The 19,397-nt window shown below is 41.4% G+C and overlaps 1 protein-coding gene across 5 annotated transcripts in view; it reads right to left on the bottom strand.

The window, feature by feature from the left end:
* The window catches only part of faf1 (Fas (TNFRSF6) associated factor 1), a 521,459-nt gene that overhangs the window by 438,109 nt on the left and 63,953 nt on the right, over positions 1 to 19,397 (bottom strand). For 3 of the 5 annotated variants that reach the window (XM_070886900.1, XM_070886898.1, XM_070886899.1), the window contains exon 4: positions 6,705 to 6,910. The exons of the other annotated variants lie outside the window; for them this stretch is intronic. In XM_070886900.1, the coding sequence (XP_070743001.1) occupies positions 6,705 to 6,910 (206 nt within the window). The remainder of the gene's footprint in view (positions 1 to 6,704; positions 6,911 to 19,397) is intronic. 5 annotated transcript variants of the gene reach the window in all.

Genomic DNA, 19,397 nt, shown 5'->3' with positions numbered 1-19,397 from the left:
GATTTTTTACAAAATATTTTCTTGGTCTCTTATCCCTCTCTCTCTCTCTCAATCTAGTCTTTCTTTCCCTCTTTATTTTGCTTTATGTACCTGATTTGACATTGAATTTACTATTCTAACTGACACTTCCTGATCCAGACTGCTGCTTATTAACGATTCTTTAACATGATTGGCTAAGGAGATACACAGTTGCTTGTCCTGTTCACACAGATCACAGATGCAGTGTAGATGGTGCAGCACTGTTTGACTGACATGAACTTGCCTGTGTAAAAGTCCATAGAATGTCTACGGGCAAGTCCAAGTGTAATGAACAGCTGATACAATTTGTTCGCCTCACAGCAAAATCCGACCCAAAGGCGACATACAATTTTTTTTCAAAAAAACACAGATGGTGGAGGAAGACTCGATCACTGCTTTCAAAGAAGAGTTGGATAAGTATCTAAAAGAAAAAATTGGCAGGGCTATGGGGAAAGGGCAGGAGGTGGCGCATGGGACAAGCTGAAATGTTCTTGGAGAGCCAGCATGAGCTCGATGGCCGCCTTCTGTGCTGCAACCATAAGAACAGAATATATGATTTGAAATGGGGACAAAATATTATATTTATACACCTTGGCCCAATTATCTGACAGCCCCAACCCCACTTCACCTCAAGACTACACGTAATCTTAACTCCCCATGTGCAACACTGTAGGAGACTGACAAATAGCTTAAAGATTTTGGAACCTTCTTGATCTGGTTGTTATTCATACAGACTTTTCCTCTTGCCCCTGCGATACTCTCTCCAATTATCCCAAACTGACTTCACATCAATCAAGCCTTTATTTCATTGTAATTCACTATCTTTTAAACTGAAAGGTGGTGAAAATTAACATCCCTTTACTTTCACTCCCAGGTTACTAACAACTTTAGGCAATTACTAAATTTAATATCTACCCCAGTACCTTGCTTCACATGAGATGTCAATCATTTATTCCCTCTATGAAATTGCTTGTGCTTTCAGCCCTCCTTTTGGCCTTAATGATCCACTTCACCTTTGAGATACTGAAATACTCCATGGTCAGCCTCAAATCACCTGCAGCCGCCCTCACTTAGTAAAATGATCTACTTGTTCACTTCTTGCCAACAACTGCCAATTATTACACTTAAAAAAAGTTATTCATTTCTACCCAATTTTCCTTAGGCACATGCCCTTGTTATTTCCACCCTTCTGACTAGAATCCATACCAGTAATGCCAGCCATCTGCTTAGCTCAGCTGGTCTATAAAAATATACTTTTACAGTCATAACCAACTGCAGGGACAAAGTTCTTTCACCACCAGTAACACTCAATGTAAGCCAGCAAGCCCACAGTAAGCAGGCAGCATCATCAACCCATGAAAATGTGGGACTCTGAATATTTAGGTTATGATTGCCAACTTTATTAAAGTAAATGGGGGTAACTAATCACCCACATTTGGATTCTAGGTTTCCCTTGGTATTAAAAGCAGACTCCAGCAGCACCCCAATATAGACTGCAGAATGGGAATTGTAGGCTGCCCCCAAAAAGATCAAAAATCTTTAAATATAAAAGTCCTTTTGGTGACTTTATTCTCTAGGTTCCATCTTGTCCATCTTCTGCTTACTTCCATTTTCTGTAATGCTTACTTTTGCTCGCCTCATACTTATTCATTCTTTGAGTCCCTAGACAGCATACCTCAAAGTTTTAAATTTAAAAAAACATTTAAGCTGTTTATAGCATAGATTCACCAGGGTGATGCCAGAGATGGGAAACTATATATAGGAGAGACTTGAGAAAGAAGGAACTATTTCCACTGGAGTAGAGATAGTTAAAATTATGAAGGAATTTGTTAAGTTAATAGGGAAAAACTATTTCTTGTTGGGGAGACAGTGACTAGGAGTCGTGAGTCATGAACAGAGTGAAGAGAGATGTTGAGAGAGGTTTATGCTGCAACATGGACCGCTTTGCTACAGGTAATAGTTAATGCTGAGATCGTTGTATCTTTTGAAAGGAAAAGTGGACAAATATTTGAAGCACAGGGCCATGGGGAGAAAGTAGGACTAGCTCTGTGACAAATGGCCTACTTCTGTGCCATATGTCTATTGTTCTGTGAAAGCTTAGCTGCAATGTAAACCAATTCAGAACGCTATTATACCACAAATTAATGTGTTTTTTTTTCTAAAATCCAGTCTCTCCTATTTGTGCATTTTTTCCTCCACCCATCAACCCAAAATCTGAACATTACATGCTGTACATCACAAATGCTCACTGCACTAATCCCAATAATTACTTATTTCACCCCTCAACTACTCACCAACCCCCCCCCCCCCCATTCAGTGCAATGTCACAGCTATCAAATACACTCCAAGAATCTTTAATATTTTCCTTAGCCATCACATTTAACTGCTCCCACACTCATCTCAATTCCTTCCTTACTGGAAGTAACTTTCTTCCAGTTAACATTCTCTCATCTGCTGTATCCAATGCCACAACATATTTCCTTAAAATAACATCCTCAGATCCTCACTGGCAGTGTCACAGGGACACTAAATGATATTTTTTTTAAGTTACCATATGCATTCAGTTCCTGTCAACTTTTTCTATTATAAATTCGATACCACAATTGGAGATCTACTGGTAAAAATCTTACGTCTGCATTCACTCTGTCAAATATTTCCATAATAAAATTCTATGTTCACATTTAAAATATAAACTATGAAAGTTTGTCACACTGTGACACTGTCATACCTCTTGCTAGTGCAGGTGCTCAAGTGCCACCACTGGCAGAGGGATGCAATTACAGCACTGTAACATTACATATAAATGTGGATATAGAAATTTACAATGAAAATATAAAAATATAAAAATAAGGACAGCAAGTCTGACTTTAGCATGCCCTGCTTGCTGATTACATTGCTTCATCTGAAGATTATACTTGACTCCCCGTCTTCAACCTAACAAGAAATCAACCAGCAATTATTAAAAGTCTAGCATCTGGCATGCAATTCCTCTTAGTTTCTTCGTGTATCACAATTTTACCACTATACTTACTATTCAGTCCTCCCAAAACTTGGATGCTCCACCTCCCAGGTTAATCAATCTAGGTGGTGCTGAAGGTAAAATTAAACTTATTTAAATTCAAATGCATTTAATTTCAAGTTTATTTAATTTACTTCTCTTGAAATGTTAATGTATTTAGTCACATAAAGGCCTCAGTTTATTTTGAAGTTATTTCATTTTATTTAAGACATCAGGTCTACCCACCCAAATTTTGGAATCAGTCTGTTGGGCAACTGGGAATGGGAATGTTGTGCGAGAAGGGGATGAGAAGACAATAAAATATGGCGAGAGAAATTAGTGTAGGGGGAAGGAAGAATGGAGGTGTAAGGGATTGGGAGTGGGGGGGGGGGGGGGGGAAAAGAGAAAAGAATTGGAGATGCGAGAATGGTGAAGCAATGGAGATATAAGGAGTGAAGAGGTTGTGACAGGGAGTAACATTAAGGGAAGGAGGAAGAAGAAAAAAAAGGAAGGATTAGAGTAAAGGCAACGCATAGGACCAAGAGAGGCAAAGAGATGAGGGAGAGAGAAGATGAAGGGTAGATATGGAGAAGGGGTAGGAAAGGGAAAGAAGGAAGGAAGAGGAAAAGAAAGAAGTTGGAGAAGATATCAGGGCTTAGTTAAATTATGAAGACAGGTTGCATAAATGGCTTGTATTCCCTTGAGTTTTGACGGTTGATAGGTGATTGAATTGAGGTATTTAAAATGATAAAGGGATTTGAGGGGGTAGATACAGAGAAATTATTTCCTCTGGTGAGTGAATCCAGAACAAGAGGGCACAAAATTAGAGCTAGGCCATTTAGGAGTGAAATCAGGAAGCACTTTTTCCACAAAAGGTAGTAAAAATCCAAAATCCATTCCCCAAAAGGCTGTAGATACTGGATCAATTTACATTTTTCAAGATTGAGATCAATATATTTTTGTTAGGTATGGGTATCAATGGATAAGAAACAAAGGCGGGTAAATGGAGATCAACCATGTACTCATTAAATAACGGAACAGACTCAAGGGACTGAATGGCCTACTCCTATTCCTATGTGCTAAAAGGAAAAGGAATAGGCTCCAGAAGAGGAGAGGGAAACTGTTGATGTGGGAGAAGAGGCAATAGGAACATTATGATAGGAGCAAAGCAGGAGTCGGAAGAAGAGATTGTAGGGTGAAGCTAAGGGTAAGCAACAGGGAAGTGAAGGACAAGACAGACAGCCAAAGAAAAAAAAAGACTTTGTACCAATTTACCATGGCATAGAATACTAGTATATAAATTAAGAAAAATAAATGTATAAGTATTTTTAGAGCCTTAAGTACAGTATTGCATGCATTTTCTACAACTATCACAATTACTCCTGTAACACTTTATGACTGATGCAAAGCAGCAAATCTAAACTGTTGAGGAAGAAATTTTCAAAAATGAGGAAGTGATTAGAATACTAATGATTATAAATAAAACAAACAAAGCTGCTATTGGTGTGTAATCGGTACTGACAATGTTTGATGAGAGTTTCTGCCTATTTCTCTCTCATACACTGCCTCTGGATTTTTCTTTAAATGCACAATAAACTTTACCTGAATAAAGTGTCTGAAATTTGTCCTCTAACCTTCAAATCATAATTTTTTCTTAAATCCAAACAGATACTGTTTTAAGAAATGAAAAAGAAACATATTTCCAGTTGGGCTGACAAAAAATTCTAACAACTCATTTTCGAAAATTATGCATACTGCACATGCTCAGGGTACAAGATCTGCCTTTATTGAACAGGGTTATAGTTCTGGCCAAAAATATTAAGTCTCAAGTCTGGGCTTTTAAGAAAGGCCAAGGCCGTGCAGTAAAATATCAATGTAGGTACTCAAAACGCAAATTATAAATTAATAGTTAAGTTTAATTTATTGTGAAGTATATGATTTTTGAATACAAGTTACAAACTTTGTTTAGAACATACAAATTTCAGTTTGAGGAAAAATTGGCAGTCCAATTTTTTTTCAAAAAGCATTTTGAATGTTTCATCTGGTTCATTGACTGGTAGGTTCTTCTCACTGATCTTTATGGGTTAGTTATTTTCATAACTCCCATGGCAGTTTTCTCACTGTTCACTTGCTTTTGATTCGTATCCTCATCATTCATGTTCTGATTAGTTGCTATTTTACTTGTAGACAATTAACAAAGTATGACAGGGAAAATGTGACAGGGAAATTTCAATGGCAAAAGTGTTAGGCTTTTGATACATTATAGATGCACTGCATATGGGAAGGAAACTTAGTAGCTCAGACTAGTTCATTACCTTATCAATACCGAAGAGAACCAGTGCCAGGTGGCAAAACGGAAAGAGGGATTAATGGCCCTGAAATTCAGTTCTTGTCCTTCCCGCAGGCATTTGAGAAAAAAAATACGCACCTACCTTAAGCTGCTGCCCATGTTCGACTTTCCGATGCGGAGGCCTCTCCTGACTGCCAGTTGCAGCGCGTGCACGTCAGGACGTGCACAGGCCTGGAACTGGAGTCACATGGCTCTGGGCAGCCAATCAGGTAAAGTATCATAGTAATAGGAGTTCCTAAAGGTCCTAAACGCCTATTACATTGATTAACAGCCCCAAACACCCAAAACACTAATAAAAAATAGAAAATATACACTACATTCATTTAAATTAAAGTTATTAATGTCTTTAAAAAAATCAGGAAAATATATTACTTTTTTAAAAAAAAATAAACTTACCGTTGTGGGGAGGGTTTTTAATGATAAAATATGTTTTCATAACTTTTTTTACGTGTTTTTTTAACACTTGCATCTGTAAAAGTAGGCTATGTACCTGCTTTTTCAGGCACAAGAAGTTTGAGGACATTTGTATGCGAAAATATCGGAAATTTGTACTTACAAATGTCCTCGCTCCCAATCGGCAGATGATCTGTCAAGCCAGAAACTTGACAGATCGGAAAAGCCGGTTTCCAGCGCATGCGCATTGCGTGCCAAAAACCAGCTCTTCCAATGCCTTTCCAGGTCCGTACAAACTTCGTACGGGCCTGGGAATGTCAGAATTTCAGGGCCATCGGTAATTCCAGTACGGTGACAGAAAATTAGATAAATAAGAACAAATACAGCTGGTGTAAAAACGGATCTCTATGCAAAGTTTGGAAAAGTCACTGCATTGGCATTGTCTTTTTACCCAAATTTAACTAGATTCCCTTTTGATTTAAGGATGGTATCTACTCAGTTTGAGAGAGCTTTGCCTTTTCGAATGCCTATCATTTCTTTGAAAGCATAAAGGCTCTCTCTGCAATAGTATTATAGGGCAGCAAGCAGCACTTAAAATCTTCCACTGTTGCGTCAAACAAGGCTGATGTATTCAGCAAGCATACCCCCAGCACTTCTAACTGCTACAGATCTGTTCAGCTCAGTGCTTAGTCTAAGGCAATGTTGGGCTTTTCAGGACTATACTAGGAAGACCCAAGATGATAATAAACTGTGCCAACATAGAAGCATTAAGTTATGCTCAACGCAAAGCTTTCGAATATTGCTAGGTGTACAGTGATCTTTTGGAGATAAATTCAGACTTAAAAAAAAACAGTACTGGGGCACAGGGAAGGTACTTATAAACATTCCCCGGTCAGCTTGAGCACACCTGAGATGTTTCAAGAATTATGCATTTTAAAATCTTACCAACTGTGTTAGTGTCTTCAACTACCACTTCCACGTTTCTGTCACGGTATTCCACTCTGAAGTTTAGCATTCTTGGTTGCCTTTCTACAATCGGCCTAGTTGGTAATACTGGGCAGAAAGCCGAAGAAGTGGAAGAGGAGGAAGAAGAGGGTTGGCTGGTAGGAACGTATACTGGATCCTGTGATGTTTCACCACTAACAAACTCACTGCAAACAGATTAAAAGAAATTTCAAACATAAATGAAAATGTTAACAAAACATTTTAAAATTTGTACAGAACAACAACTAAGAGATTATTCTGACCCACAGAACTATCATTGGTTAATTTCACATATCGATAGCTACAATGTGACAGGTTGTCTCCATCTTGTGTATTACAAATGTTTGCATCCCAATACAGAGTACATATTTTCCACACACAAATTATTTCTGGGCAGCCAGGTGCAAAGCTGGTCAAGGTTACCAACGCACTGCAAAATGGTAAAGCTAGATTTTGAGCCTGCAATTTTCCAATTGCAAGTTTCCAACCCTGGCTGGTTGTGATTTTTTTTAAATTATAAACCACAAACTATCACAGGACCCATGCAAGAACAAAAATAAAAGTAATGGAAATAGTGTGAAACAAAGAAAATCTTTTGCAATAAATGTAGAACTATTGAGACACGATAAACATTTTCAAGGACACAGGGACTTCAGCATTTTCACAATAAATGTTAAATCATGAGTCTACCTCCATTTTCTCTACTATATAATTTATTTTCATTGTAAACACTTATCTGTGGGCCGAGGGTCTATGAAAGGTGGAAAAATATTACAATGAAAATAATTACTCTGTAGTATTTGAGTTTCTCCGGTTCACTTTAAAAGAAAAGCTTATTGTTACCAGTATCTAAAATGTCTGTAATCTGCTACATTGTATGCGTTTGTAGAGGAGTCAAAGAATAGCACTTGGAACTCTTTGCCCTCCTTTTTAGTGTTTGTAGCCATGCTGAGAACACAAATGCTAAGAATAATCCAAGACTGCATAGTGCAGTGATTCATTCAGACATGGGCTTTTTACATTTGGAACCAAAGTTCAAATGCTGACAGACTGATCGGCTGAAAGTCATCTGTGATTGCTGTATGTATTGGTCCAATGTGAAAATGATTTTTGTCAGTCTCACTCAGAAACCACAAGATGGTTGCTGTGGGGAATGAGAAAATATCACATTGGTGCAATACAAGGTGAACTTGTGGTTGGGGCTGAGATACAGCGTTGAAGAAAATTAAACATTTTTATTCTACATTTAGTCATACTATGTGGACAAGACATTAAACCGAAGCCCTGTTAAATAGCTTAGGTGAACATAAAAGATCCCATACACTATCCACAGAAGAGCTGGGAATTCTCTGTGTCCATGAAAACATGTATTCCTCAACCAACACCACTATAAACAAATTATCTAGTCATTCATTGTCATCTATTGTTGGGTGATCTTGCTGTGTGTAAATTAGCTGCCACATTTTCCTACATAACGTTGACTGCATTTCAAGAATACTTCATTGACTCCCAAACCCATGACCTCCACCACCTAGAAAGACAAGAGCAGCAGATGCATGCCAACACCATCACCTCCAATTTCCTCTCCAAGTCGCATACCACCCTGACTTGTACGTATATCGCCGTTCCTTCGTCATCGATGGGTACAAATCCTGGAATTCCCAACCCAACAGCATTGTAGAAGCACCTTTACCACATGGACTGCATCAGTTCTAGAAGGTGGCCCACCAACTTTTGATGGGCAATAAATGCAGGCTTTGCCAGCAATGCCCACATTCTAAGAATTAATAAAAACTATAAATGATTTTGAAACTGGATGAAGTTATTTTTCCTTGTATAGAGAGCAAATACTGTAGCTCACTAACGCTTTATAAAGTTGAAAACAAATTTATTTGAAAAATGTATTTATACAGCTACTTTACATATAACTAACATGGAGGAAGAATGCAACATTGGAAAATTTGAAGACTGGGCAGTTAAGTGACAAATGAAGTTTAACACAGATAAATGTGAGGAGATACACTTTGGTAGAAAAAATAGAAACATGATCTATACCTTGGCAAATAAAACAAACTGAATAAGGTGGAAGAGCAAATGGATCTCGAGATACAGGTGAAATAATCATTAACTGTGTTGCAGGTCAGTAAAGCCTTAAAAATGCTAACAAGTACTGGGATTTACTTCTAGGTGTATAGAATTCAAAAGTAGACAAATTACGTTAAAGTTGTATAGGACCAGGTTCCTTCCAGGCTGCGCGGCCACATAGTAATGGGAAAGGTCGCACGTAATGATCATCCATGATCTTATTAAATGGTGGTACAGGCTCGAAGGGCCGAATGGCCTACTCCTGCAGCTATTTTCTATGTTTCTATGCAGGTCCCTCAGCGACTTCTCCATTGTAAATACCGCACATGCGTGGAAATTTATAATGTCTATACTCTAAAAGAAACTGGCCGCGCAGAACCAATGTTACACCAGGGAACATTGTATAGGACCAGAGTCAGACTGCACTTATTGTGCACAGTTCTGGTCTCCATATAAAAAAGGACATGGAAGCACTGGAAAAGGTGCAAAAAAGATTTATAAGGATGGTACCACAATGAGAGATTACAGCTATCGGGAAAAATTGAACAGGTTGGGTTTTTTTTTCCTATAAAGAGCGAGCAGACTTAGAGGTCACCAGATAGAGGTCTTTAAAATTATGAATGAATTGGACAGTGTCGTTGTGGAGAGAATGTTTCCACTTGTGGGAGAATCTAGTACTGGAGTCATAAATTCAAGATAGTGTAAGAATATTGGGCATCTTCTTCGTCTTAGACAGTCCCTCCGAGTCGAGGATGACTAACTTCCACACTAATAAGAGTTCTTAGGTGACTGATGAGTCCAATGTGGGACCTATAGTCTCTGTCACAGGTGGAGCAGATCCTGGTTGAAGGGACGGGTGGGTGGGGTGCTTGGGTTTTCGCACACTCCTTCCGCTAGGCTTCCGCGTGATCCTGGCGAAGAGACTCAAAGTGTCTGCACCTTCCCGGATGCTTCTCCTCCAATTTGAGCGGTCTTGGGTCAGGGTTCCCAGGTGTCAGTGGGGATGTTGCACTTTTTCAAGGAGACTTTGAGGATATCCTTGGAGTGTTTCCTCTGCCCACCTGAGGCTCATTTGGCATGTCGGAGCTTAGAGTAGAGTGTTTGTTATGGAAATCTCGTATTGGGCACGTGGACAATGTGGCCCGGCCATCGGAGCTGATTGAGCGTGGTCAATGCTTTGATGCTGGTGATGTTGGCCTGAGCGAAAACAGAGACACTGGTGCACCTGTCAATGGATTTGCAGGATCTTGCGGAAGCAGCGTTGGTGGTACTGCTCCAGTGCTTTGAGTTGCCTGCTGCACATAGTCTATGTCTCTGAAGCACATCATCATAAGCAGTTCCTTGGAATCGAGAAGCGAGTTCTTTGATGGCTGAACAGTCCGATACGAGAGCCACAGACCTGGTTACAGGTGGGACAGACAGTAGTCGAGGGAAAGGGTCGGTGGGGCTGGTTTGCCGCGCGCTCCTTCCGCTGCCTGTGCTTGGCCTCTTCATGCTCTTTGCGGTGAAACTCGAAGAGCTCAACGCCCTCCCGGATGTACTTTCTCCACCTCGGGCGCTCTTCGGCCAGGGTCTCCCAGGTGTCAGAAGTGAAACGGACATCTCCTGCTTAGCCATATTAATCATCCTCCATTGTGAATCATTCAAAGTGACAACATTTAAACCTACAGACTGCTGACGCAAGGTCAGAAGTTAATCACCGATATCGGTAGAAGACACTAAAAGCATTCCAGTAATATTAGATAATTAAGAAGCTATGGGGGGGTAGGGGGGGGGGGAGAACTTAAAACAATCACGATCATTAGAGGCAAACTAATGGGACTAAAGGTGGACAAGTCCCCTAGACTTGATGGCCTATATTCTAGGGCCTTAAAAGTGGCTGCAGAGATAGTGGATGCATTGGTTGTAATCTACCAAAATTCCCTGGATTCTGGAGATGTCCCAGCAGATTGGAAAATCACAAATTTAACGCCCCTATTCAAGAAAGGAGGGAGGCAGAAAACAGGAATCTAGAAACTAGTGAGCCTAACATCAGTCATTCGGAAAATGCAGGAGTCCATTATTAAGGAAGCAGTAGCAGGACATTTAGAAAATCATAATACAGTCAGAGTCAGCATGGTTTTATGAAAGGGAAATCATAAGAACATAAGAAATAGGTACAGCAGTAGGCCATACAGCCCCTTGAGCCTGCTCTGCCATTCAATAAGATCATGGCTGATCTGATCATGGACTCAGCTCCACTTCCCCGCCCGCTCCTAACCCCTTATCCCCTTATCATTTAACAAACTGTCTATTTCTGTCTTAAATTTATTCAATGTCCCAGCTTCCACAGCTCGCTGAGACAGCGAATTCCACAGATTCACAATCCTCAGAAGAAATTTCTTCTCATCTCTGTTGTAAATGTACGGCCCTTTATTTTAAGATCATGCCCTCTAGTTCTAGTCTCCCCCATCAGTGGAAACATCCTCTCTGCATCCACCTTGTCAAGCCCCCTCATAATCTTATACGTTTTGATAAGATCACCTCTCATTCTTCTGAATTCCAATGAGGCCCAACCTACTCAACCTTTCCTCATAAGTCAACCCCCTAATCATGTTTGACAAATTTGCTAGAGTTCTTTGAGGATGTAACGAGCAGGGTGGATAAAGGGGAACCAGTAGATGTCGTGTCTTTGGATTTCCAGAAGACCTTCGATAAGGTGCCACATAAAAAGGTCACTGCAGATGAATACGTGGCTTGAGGAATGGTGCAAGGGGGAGGGATTCAAATTCCTGGGGCATTGGAACCAGTTCTGGGGGAGGTGGGACCAGTACAAACAGGACGGTCTGCACCTGGGCAGAACCGGAACCGACGTTCTAGGCAGAGTGTTTGCTAGTGCTGCTGGGGAGGGTTTAAACTAATATGGCAGGAGGATGGGAATTTATGCAGGGTGGCAAAGGAAAGTAAAAAGGGGGCAGAAGCAAAAAGTAGGAAGGAGAAAAGAGTGGAGGGCAGAGAAATAAAGGGCAAAAATCAAGGGCCACATTACAACAGACTTCTAAAAGGACAAAGAGTGCTAAAAAAAAAACAAGCCTGAAGGCTCGGAGTCTCAATGCGAGGAACATTCGTTATAAGGTGGATGATTTAACTGCACATATAGCTGTTAACGGATAGCATGTAATTGGGATTACGGAGACATGGCTCCAGGGTGACCAAGGCTGGGAACTCAACATCCAGGGATAGTCAATATTCAGAAAGAATAGATCGAAAGGAAAAGAAGGTGGGGTAACGTTACTGGTTAAAGAGGAGATTAATGCAATAGTAAAGAAGGGCATTAGCTTGGATGATGTGGAATGTATATGGGTAGAGCTGCGAAACACCAAAGGGCAGAAAACGTTAGTGGGAGTTGTGTATAGACCACCAAACAGTAGTAGTGAGATTGGGGATGACATCAAACAGGAAATTAGGGATGCGTACAATAAAGGTACAGCAGTCAGCAGTCAAGGTGACTTTAATCTTCATAAAGTCTGGGCTAACCAAACTGGTAGCAATATGGTGGAGGAGGATTTCCTGGAGTGTATAATGGATGGTTTTCTAAACCAATATGTTGAGGAACCAACTAGAGAGAACAGGCCATCCTAGACTGGGTCTTGTGTAATGAGAGGGGATTAATTAGCAATCTTGATGTGCGAGGCCCCTTGGGGAAGAGTGACTACAATATAGTAGAATTCTTCATTAAGATGGAGAGTGACACAGTTAATTCAGAGATTAGGGTCCTGAACTTCAAGAAAGGTAACTTTGATGGTATGAGATGTGAATTGGCTAGGATAGACTGGCGAATGATACTTAAAGGGTTGACGGTGGACAGGCAAAGGCAGACATTTAAAGATCACATGTATGAACTACAACAATTGTACATCCCTATCTGGCACATAAAAATGAAAGGGGGAAGGTGGCTCAACCATGGCTAACAAGGGAAATTAGGGATAGTGTTAAATCCAAGGAAGAGGCATATAAATTGGCCAGAAAAAGCAGCAAACTTGAGGACTGGGAGAAATTTAGAATTCAGCAGAGGAGGACAAAAGGTTTAATTACGAGGGGGAAAATAGAGTATGAGAGGAAGCTTGCAGGGAACATAAAAACTGACCGCACAAGCTTCTATAGATATGTGAAGAGAAAAAGATTAGTGAAGACTAATGTAGGTACCTTGCAGTCAGAATCAGGTGAATTCATAATGGGGAACAAGGAAATGGCAGACCAATTGAACAAATACTTTGATTCTGCCTTCACTAAGGAAGACACGAATAACCTCCTGAAAATACTAGGGGACCAAGGATCTAGCGAGAAGAAGGAACTGAAGGAAATCCTTATTAGGAAATTGTGTTCAGGAAATTGATGGGATCGAAGGCCGATAAATCCCCAGGGCCTGATAGTCTGCATCCCGGAGTACTTAAGCAAGTGGCCCAGGAAATAGTAGATGCATTGGTGGTAATTTTCCAACATTCCATGGACTCTGAATCAGTTCCTATGGATTGGAGAGTAGCTAATGTAACCCCACTTTTCACAAAAGGAGGGAGAGAGAAAACAGGGAATTATAGATCGGTTAGCCTGACATCGGTAGTGGGAAAAATACTGGAATCAATTATTAAAGATGTAATAGCAGTGCATTTGAAAAGCAGTGACAGGATCGGTCCAAATCAGCATGGATTTATGAAAGGGAAAATCATGCTTGACAAATCTTCGAGAATTTTTTGAGGATGTAACTAGTAGAGTGGATAAGGGAGAACCAGTGAATATGGTGTATTTGGACTTTCAAAAGGCTTTTGACAAGGTCCCACACAAGAGATTAGCATGCAAAATTAAAGCACATGATATTGGGGGTAATGTATTGATGTGGATAGAGAACTGGTTGGCAGACAGGGAGCAGAGTGGGAATAAACAGATCCTTTTCAGAATGGCAGGCAGTGACGAGTGGGGTGCCGCAAGGTTCAGTGCTGGGACCCCAGCTATTTACAATATATATTAATGATTCAGACGAAGGAACTGAATGTAAGATCTCCAATTTTGCAGATGACATTAAGCTGGGTGGTAGTGTGAGCTGTGAGGAGGATGCGAAGATGCTGCAAGGGGACTTGGATAGGTTAGGTGAGTGGGCAAATGCATGGCAGATGCAGTATAATGTGGATAAATGTGAGGTTATCCACCTTGGTGGCAAAAACAGGAAGGCAGACTATCTGAATGGTGACAGATTAGTAAAAAGAGGGGTGCAACTAGACCTGGGTGTCATGGTACATCAGTCATTGAAAATAGGCATGCAAGTACAGCAGGCAGTAAAGAAAGCAAATGGCATGTTGGCCTTCATAGAGAGAGGATTTGAGTATCGGAGCAGGGAGGTCTTACTACAGTTGTACAGGGCCTTGGTGAGATCACATCTTGAGTATTGTGTGCAGTTTTGGTTTCCTAATCTGAGGAAGGATATTCCAGCTATTGAGAGAGTGCAGCGAAGGTTGACCAGACTGATTCCCGGGATGGCAGGACTGACATATGAAGAAAGACTGGATCGACTAGGCTTATATTCACTGGAATTTAGAAGAATGAGAGGGGATCTCATAGAAGCATATAAAATTCTGACAGGATTGGACAGGTTAGATGCAGGAACAATGTTCCCCATGTTGGGGAATTCCAGAACCAGAGGTCACTGTCCAAGGATGTAAGCCATATAGGTCAGAGATGAGGAGAAACTTTTTCATGCAGAGAATTGTGAACCTATGGAATTCTCTACCACAGAAAGCTGTTGATTCCAGTTCGCTGGATATATTCAAAAGGGAGTTAGATGTCACCCTTACGGCTAAAGGGATCAGGAGGTATGGAGAGAAGGCAGGAGTGGTGTACTGAAGTTGCATGATTAGCCATGATCATATTGAATGGTGGTGCAGGCGCAAAGGGCCGAATGGCCTGCTCCTACACCTATTTTCTATAAAAAAAAGAGCTCACGAGGTTAGGGTAATATAATAGCATGGATTGAGGATTGGCTAACTAACAGAAAACAGTTGGATAAATGGGTCCTTTTCATGGGATTGGCTAACTGTAACTGGTGGGGTGCCACAGGGATCAGTGCTGGGGCCTCAACTATTTACAATCTATATTAATGACTTGAATGATGGGACAGAGTGTAATGTAGCCAAATTTGTGGATAATACAAAGATAGGTGGGAAAGCAAGTTGTGAAGAGTACACAAAGAATCCGCAAAGGGATATCGGGCCCAACATTGGCCATGACTTGCATCGATTTTTTTTGGAGCAAGTTGTTTTTTCTGGCGTAAGTTAAAAAATGCCATTTTCCCCAAAAAATTTGCTCCAGAGTAAGTCAGTTAGGTACGATTTTTTTCAGGTCAGTTTTGTTTTTCCCAAAAGGGGGCGTTCCCAGACACACAACAGTTTTGGAGATTTATGCCACTTTGGCCAGCAAAAACTTACTCCAAATCAACTTAGGTCAGCATATGTGGCCAGCTCTGAAAAACCTTGCCGGGGGTGGGGGCGCCGAGCGACTGGAGAAGTCACAGATGCTGGGCCGGATGGCGTCTCGTTTTGCCTCTATTGTGCATGCGCACACGTCGGACCGGCACCACTGCGCATGTTTTCAGCGTGGTTTGGCTCCGCCCCCCACTTCAGCATGCACGCCACACCAGGACTCCGGGGACCATGAACAGCAGCGAAGATGGGGCGATTTTTTCCTGGCGCCATTTCCAGCGCGCAAAGTCGGTGCTCTTCAGGTCAGTGCACCGAAAAAACGGCTTGGGCAATGTTGGGCCCATAGATAGGTTAAGTGAGTGGGCAAAAATTTGGCAGATGGAGTATAATGTGGGAAAATGCAAGGTTATCCACTTTGTTAGGAAGAAGAAGAAAGCAAAATTATTTAAATGAAGAGAGATTAAAAAATGCTGCAGTAGAGGGATCTGGGGGTCCTTGTACATGAAATACAAAAAGTTAGCATGCAGGTACAGCAAGTAATTAGGAAGGCAAATGGAATGTTGGCCTTTATTGCAAGGGGGATGGAGTATAAAAGTAGGGAAGTCTTGCTACAACTGTACAGGGCATTGATGAGGCCACACCTGGAATACTGCATACAGTTTTGGTCTCCTTATTTAAGGGAGGGACATACTTGCATTGGAGGCAGTTCAGAGAAGGTTCACTAGGTTGATTCTTGAGATGAAGGGGTTGTCTTATGAAGGTTCAGCGGGTTGGGCCTATACTCATTGGAGTTTAGAAGAATAAGAGGTGATCTTATTGAAACATAAGATTCTTAGGGGGTTTGGCAGGGTAGGTGCAGAGAGGATGTTTGACCTCGTGAGGCAATCTAAAACTAGGGGCCATAGTTTCAGAATAAGGGGTCGCCCATTTAACACGGAGATGAGGAGGAATTTCTTCTCTGAGGGTTGTGAATTTTTGGAATTCTCTACCCCAGAGAGCTGTGGAGGCTGGGTCATTGAATATATTTAAAAAGGTGGAGATAGACAGATTTTTTAACGATAGGAGAGTCAAAGGTTATGGGGAGCAGGCAGGAAAGTGGAGCTGAGGCCAAGATCAGATCAGCCATGATCTTATTGAATGGCAGAGCAGGCTCAAGGGGCCAAATGCATACTCCTGCTCCTATTTCATATGTTCTAACAGAAAAGCAAAATACTGCAGATGCTGGAAATCTGAAATAAAAACAGAAATTGCTGGAAATGCACAAGTCAGGCAGCATCTGTGGCGAGAGAAACAAAGTTAACATTTCAGGTTGGTGACCTTTCTGTAACAGGTTTTAAGCAAGTAGAATCAGGGAAAGGGGAGAAGGGAGAAAAGAACAAAAAGGGAAGGTCTGTGATAGGGTGGAAGGCAGATGCAATTAAATGACAAAAGCGATGATGGTGCATGGTGAAAGAAGATGATAATGAGACAAGTAAAACAAACAAGAGTCGAGAGAAGGTGTAAATAGGAATATCAGAATCATAAGCAACAGCTTACATCTGAGAAAATGGGGGCAAAGGTTACAATCTGAAATTGTTGAACTCAAATGTTGCATGCGGAAGGCAGTAAAGTGCCTAATCGAAAGTTAATCTTACACAGAGCTTCATTGGAGTGTACCTTACACTGTGCAGCAAGGTGCCATGGGAAGGGGAAGTGGTGTTAGGGATGATAGAGAAATAGAAACATAGAAAGTAGGTGCAGGAGTAGGCCATTCAGCCCTTCAAGCCTGCACCACCATTCAATATGATCATGGCTGATCATGCAACTTCAGTACCCCATTCCTGCTTTTTCTCCATACCCCTTGATCCCTTTAGCCGTAAGGGCCACATCTAACTTTTGAATATATCTAATGACACCCATTCTCCTTCCTACAGCATTTTCCCATGCAAGCGTAGGAGATGCAACACCTGTCCTTTTACTTCCTCCCTTCCCACTGTCCAGGGCCCCAAATACTCCTTCCAGCGATTTACTTGTACTTCTTTTAATTTAGTATACTGTATTCACTGCTCACTGTGCAGTCTCCTCTACATTGGGGAGACCAAACGCAGATTCAGTGCCTGCTTTGCAGAACATCTCTGTTCAGTCTGCAAGTGTGACCCCAAGCTTCTGGTCGCCTGTCATTTTAATTCTCCCTAACACGCCCACACTGACCTCTTTATCCTTGGCTGCCTACACTGATCCAATGAAACTCAACTTAAGCTCGAAGAACAGCATCTCATCTTTCAATTAGGTGCTTTACAGCCTTCCGAGAACACCAGCGGCAGGTCGGAGCCATAAAAGGAGCAGTGTGGCACCTGGGAGCAGCGTGGAAGCATACGACTTCAGGGAGCAGCACGAGCTGAGACGGCAGCGAAGAGTGATGTCATCAAGGTCCAGGTCGGTGATTGGCACGTGGGCAGATACAGCAGGAGCAGCGAGAGACTGTGGAAAGATGTGATCGGGGCCCAGGAGAGGAGAGTTCAGGGCCAGCCCACACTGATGTGTGTGCGCACTCGGTCTGTGCAGCAGAACTGGTCTTCAGCCATCTTGGATAACCCTCACTACTGGACCAAGACCTAGCTCCGTCAAGCCCATGTGCAACGGTCACCACATGTTTAAAAAAAAATCCACGCACAGGCATCTTCCACCTTTCAAGATGTAGTTCGGGACCTGGAATATTAGGTCCTTCATTGAAACACCTGTGAACTCATCATTTTTGGCGTGGAAACAAGTCATCCTCGTTTCGAGGGACTGCCTACGATTACAGCCTTCTGGATGCAACATTGAGTTCAACAATTTTGGATCATAACCTCTGCCCCCATTTTTTCAGATGGCAGCAATTGAAGATTCTGATATTACCATTTATACCTTATACCTCCGATAGACTCGTTTGTTTACTTATCCCATTACCATTATCCCTTGTGTCATTTAATCTCTCCTGCCTTCCACCCTATCACAAACCTTCTCTTTTGTTCTTTCTTCCCCTTCCCCTTTCCCCTGCATCTATACTTCCTTAAAACTTGTTACACCTCAAACTTTTTCCAGTTCTGACAACCTGAAATGTTCATGGTTTCTCTCGCCAAAGATGCTGCCTGACCTGCTTAGTATTTCCAGTATGTTCTGTTTTTATTTCAGAAGTTAATTACATTGTGGGGTCATTGTCCGATAAGGATATGCTAATATTGAGATTAGTCAGACAGGTCGGCAACTTCCCACATTATGTGGAATTCCATGTGAAGTGTTAATATCAGATTGGCCATAACAAATGGTGGAGCAGAAGCTAGTATATAGACTAGCAGCGAGATCACATTAACCGCCTGGAAGGGCTTAATTCCATTTTGTGTTCCTTTGAAATACCAGGTGGGAAACAGGTTAAACTGATCAGTAGTCAAACAACCAGAATGGCCAGGATCTGTTGAACAGAGTTGCTAACTACAGTTTTGATGGTTCAGGATGAGGGATAGATGTGTTGCGAGGGTGATTGACTCTCCAGGAAGCAAGAAAGCAGTCTTTATAGCTTCCTTGCTTTCTGGGTTTAAAAGTAGAGCCAAGTTTGTAGTTTAAATTGTAGAGTCTACATTAGGATCCACACTGGAGAGTAGAGTCAAGGCAAAGGAGGAAGGCTCAACTTAACATGGCAACTGGCAAATGAGACACTGGATTCTACCCAGAGTAGGAGCAGGTAATATCAATTTTTGCTTTGTCAACTATTGTTTGAATATTTGCGTGTCTTAATATTTTACTTGTTGACAATAAAATAGCAACTATAAACCCTATAAGTGTCAGTCTCGAACCAGTCAACCTTCCCTCCGCAGATTACGAAACTGCAATAGTTAATAAATCCAATAGGGAAATTAAGAAAAAATTCTTTACTCAGAGTGGTTAAAATGTGGAACTTGCTACCATAGAAAGTGGTTGAGGCAATTGCTTAGATCCTATCAAAAATAAACTAGACAAGTATATGAGAGAAAAGGAAATGTAAAGATATGCTGAAAGTCTGAGATGAGGCAGATGGAATGGGAGGAGACTTGTATGGAGTATAAACAACAGCAGTGACTTGGGCCAAATGGCCTATTTCGGTGCTGTATTTTCTAATAGTTAA

This window comes from Pristiophorus japonicus, chromosome 8, assembly GCF_044704955.1.
Source record: "Pristiophorus japonicus isolate sPriJap1 chromosome 8, sPriJap1.hap1, whole genome shotgun sequence".
NCBI classification, from domain to species: Eukaryota; Metazoa; Chordata; class Chondrichthyes; family Pristiophoridae; genus Pristiophorus; species Pristiophorus japonicus.
This window is presented reverse-complemented; position numbering and strand designations above follow the sequence as displayed.